At 41.6% G+C, this 4,093-nt stretch overlaps 1 protein-coding gene across 1 annotated transcript; it reads left to right on the forward strand.

Moving 5' to 3' along the window:
* The first annotated feature begins 1,541 nt into the window (after positions 1 to 1,541).
* On the forward strand, positions 1,542 to 3,778 carry LOC542341 (ribosomal protein S8). The gene is made up of 5 exons (NM_001111921.1): positions 1,542 to 1,582; positions 1,768 to 1,840; positions 2,496 to 2,829; positions 3,171 to 3,346; positions 3,560 to 3,778. Exons 1-5 carry the CDS (start codon positions 1,579 to 1,581, stop codon positions 3,636 to 3,638), a joined length of 666 nt encoding a protein of 221 aa, NP_001105391.1. The 5' UTR covers positions 1,542 to 1,578; the 3' UTR covers positions 3,639 to 3,778.
* The last annotated feature ends 315 nt before the right edge of the window (positions 3,779 to 4,093 follow it).

Raw genomic sequence — 4,093 nt, forward strand, 5'->3', positions numbered from 1 at the left:
GAGGTCTTGTCACCACCTGGCCAATCAAATGCACCAAGCATGAAAATGGTTATCGTTCGTCTCCTCAATGTATAGTAACCATAATGACCAAGTTGGAAAAAAAGTTCACTAAACAACTGACCAGTTCATATGGCATGCAAGAAAAGTTGAATAACTGCTGTGACTTACAGACCATTGGACGCGTGGGTGTGGAGGTCGACGCCCTCATGCTAGCGTCTACCGGGTTCCCACGCCCGGTTGTGTCGAGGCAGCTAGGTGGCATGCATAAGCTCTGGCTGCCCGCACCAGGGTTCACAATTTCATTTGCATAGATACGAATTTCGTTTTGTTGACTAAAAATTGAATTTTGTATTTTTATATTTTAAATCGAAATCTACTTAAATTTGGAACGAAATTCGATTTTCGGTGAGTAACGAAAACGGAATAATTCATCGAAACCCGCCGATTTCGATTTGAGAAAGTGAACGCTGGACCGCACGCATAGGTCCCTGCGGCCGCGCGCAATGATGTTGGCAAGCTCAAGCAGCTCCGCACTGAGGTTTGCTGGCGCACATCACATGTTTAGGAGGGCTTCATTCCAAGAATTGCAGCATCGATTTTGTAGCTTCGCCATGAAACGACTTCAACAGATTAGTAATACATGATTCAAGAGTGCTTGGTTTGCACATAGACTCTAGCTTCTGTAATATAATTAATTTGTGCGAGTTTTCTTAATTACCTTTGATGATTAACGGGTGGAGAAAGAGACATGAATTGATAGGTCATGTAACCAATGTCATGGTTGGTAATTTTTGTGCAACTTCATGAGGAGGTATAAAAACAATGTTTTTGAAGCACCATTCGAGGAGCTTCAAAAATTTCATGAAACTGGTCTCTAGTTTTAGTTTTTTGGAACTAGAGCTCATGGAGCTGAAATCATTTGGATAGAAGAAGCTGAAATAGACTTGAAATTTTTGAAATGAAGCTCTTCCAAATAGATCCTTAGTGAAGTTAGGCCGTGTTTGGTTTCACTCGTATTATGGAATCTGTAGCTTTCACGTTACCCGAGAATATCCGAGAAAGACTTGGATTCTAAGATTTTATCTCTGTGTGTGCACAGAATCCAAAGTATAAAAATGAGATGTGTTTGGATCCACAATGTATTTTTAAAATCAGATTTTCAGAATTTGTGTTGAACCAAACACGGCCTTAGACCCTTGAACACCAGCTTACCAATCTGTTGAAATTGTTTCGTGATGAAACTAGAAAACTAAAGCTATAATTTTTGAAATAGAGCCCTTCCAAACAAGGCCTTATAGAGCTAAGCTAGATTTTATAACGTGAATTAGTACCAAACATCTCCTAAAACAAACAGATTTAAGTCCCAAACATCCAAATTTATCGGTTCGAGGCCTTTCCACATTTTTGAATTGGGCTGGGCATGAGACAACGATGCGGCCCAGGCGACCACCTCACCTCCCCTCCCCTATATACACACTCGATACCTAGGGTTTCCTTCTCTCACTTCTGTACCCAACCAGAAGAGCGGCGGCGCGGGCGGACAAGGAGCAGGCGGAGGAGGAGTTGTGCCAAGCCACAATGGGTAAGATTCCATCCACCCGCTTCTCGTTTTGCCTGTACTGACATAGCTGCCCCGGTGGTTCTCCGATTTGAGCGACGCTGCCGCAGTCGTTTCCGGTTTGATCGACGCTGCCGCGATGGTTCTTCGGTTTGGGCGATGAGATGCTAATGGGTGCCTCTGCGGATGGTTTGGATGTATCCGTGCAGGTATCTCGCGTGACTCGATGCACAAGCGCCGAGCCACCGGTGGAAAGCAGAAGGCCTGGAGGAAGAAGCGAAAGTAATGACCGTTTCTCTTCCCTATGTTATTGACGGCTGGATTCACCTAGCTCTGCTTTTGTTCTGTAGTACGCTGCTGCTTGATTAGATCACCGGTCCTAACTTGTTAACTTTGCATGCCGATTCCCTGTGGATCTTGTAGTGGTTGCAGCGGTAATGCGGTATTAATTGGTCTGAGTTGTATCAAGGATTCAAATAATGTTTTTCTCTCTTGACATTATTAGTTGAACTCCGGTGATTTATGCTTGTCGCCCTTAATTGTGAGGTTACTGAGTATTGCCTAATAAAAAATTATATGTGACTGTTAAAATTGTATATCATGATGCTTCCAATGAAATGCCTGAGCCTTGACAGTTCATAAGCAATCGTATCTGTCAATTCTATGTATTTTTCAATTTTCTTGAAGGCAATTAGCCAATTTCACTTGGTGAAGTTGGTGTTTCTCAGAATAGTCTTTTTTTTAATCACAACTAGTCCATTCTACGTGTTTGAGGCAGCACTAAAATTGTAGATCATTTGTGTGCAAGTTTCATCAAACTGAATTGGTGTCATCAGCTTGCTTAAAAGAGTTGTTTGTCGATGAGGCTTTGTTGTGTCGCAGTACTATGCTAGGACTTACGTTCAGAGGTTTATTCTGCTTGTCATTTCTCTTGAAGGTATGAGCTTGGTCGCCAGCCAGCCAACACCAAGTTGTCAAGCAATAAGACAGTGAGGAGGGTCCGTGTTCGTGGAGGTAATGTGAAATGGAGGGCTCTTCGCCTTGATACTGGTAACTACTCATGGGGAAGTGAAGCTGTTACCCGCAAGACCCGTATCCTCGACGTGGTCTACAATGCATCAAACAATGAGCTTGTGAGGACACAAACCCTTGTGAAGAGTGCCATTGTGCAAGTTGATGCTGCCCCATTCAAGCAGTGGTACCTCACTCACTATGGAGTTGACATTGGTAGGAAGAAGAAAACCCCTGCTGCAAAGAAGGATAATGCTGAGGTATTCTTTCTTGGAACACAGCTTCTCACTATTTACCACTGAATGTTTTAGTAAGGTATTGGCTTCGTAGTTCATACATCATTTTTTGTAGCTGACAAATATAAGCTCGTTAGATAACTCTTCTTTTTAACCACGTGAATAGCTTGTTTCTGCATTAGCCTATTTTAGATTTCTGTATGAAAAAATGTAGAAGTTGATAATTTTTATCAATATATTTTGTTTACTTGAAGTATTTCCAGAAAGCAGATGTCAATAGTTCATTACTTTTCATTTTCTTTACTCTAGTAGCTCATATGTTTCCTCTGGTGATTCATTTATTGTTTGATATAATATCCATCCAGGGACAAGAGGTTGAGGCAGCAGCTGAGGAAACGAAAAAGAGCAACCATGTCACGAGGAAGCTTGAGAAGCGCAAGGAGGGACGTACCCTTGACCCACACATTGAGGAGCAATTTGGCAGTGGACGGTTGCTGGCATGCATTTCTTCCCGCCCTGGACAGTGTGGCCGAGCTGATGGGTACGAAATAATGGACCTCCACCAGACTTTCTTAGTATTTTTAGAGCAGCATATCTGTGTGTGTACTACAAACTTTTGTTGCTTAAATCATAATGGTCGTTTTGTTTTAGATATCTTGTCATGTTATCCTTCTTGGCTTCAAGTTATCTCCTTGTTTCACCACCTATAACGTTACCTGCAGCTCCTTAGTAGCCTTTTCTTTTTATATAACAGGTACATCCTTGAGGGTAAAGAGCTTGAGTTCTACATGAAGAAGCTACAGAGGAAGAAGGGCAAGAGCGCTGTAGCTTAGAGCATTCTCATGGATTGTCTTGCACCGAAATGTGTGTCCTGATGAGTACACTTTTTTTGGTTAGTCGTCTCAAGTTCAGAGCGTTATGCCATGTTTTCAGTCCTGATTAGTACACTGTTTTCTAAAAGCGATTGAGCTCTAGTCCAATGTATTGATAATTTCTGCTGTTGTCCTATTGCGGTGATGTTTATTTGCCCTGTTCGCTAGCTGCAATAGTTCCTATTTGAGCACTGAGCAGGGTATGATTATTTGTTGATGAATTTGTTTAAAGCATAAACACAGAAGCGGGTATGATTATTTGTTGATGAATTTGTTTGAAGCATAAACACAGAACATATAGTAAAGAAAACCTTTTTCACTAAGGGCCCGTTTGTTTCCTTGGAAATGAAACTCATTCCATGAATAACATTCTAGATATTAGATTCCTAAAGAAAGTAATTCCTTAGAATTTGATT

The sequence above is a fragment of the Zea mays genome, chromosome 4 (genome assembly GCF_902167145.1).
Source record: "Zea mays cultivar B73 chromosome 4, Zm-B73-REFERENCE-NAM-5.0, whole genome shotgun sequence".
NCBI lineage: Eukaryota > Viridiplantae > Streptophyta > Magnoliopsida > Poales > Poaceae > Zea > Zea mays.

Bases quoted from the DNA above. Each gene is read 5' to 3' on its own strand.
- LOC542341 (NM_001111921.1), top strand. The intron at 2,830-3,170 runs GTATTCTTTCTT...ATATCCATCCAG, and splicing joins CAAAGAAGGATAATGCTGAG to GGACAAGAGGTTGAGGCAGC. The intron at 3,347-3,559 runs GTACGAAATAAT...TTTATATAACAG, and splicing joins CAGTGTGGCCGAGCTGATGG to GTACATCCTTGAGGGTAAAG.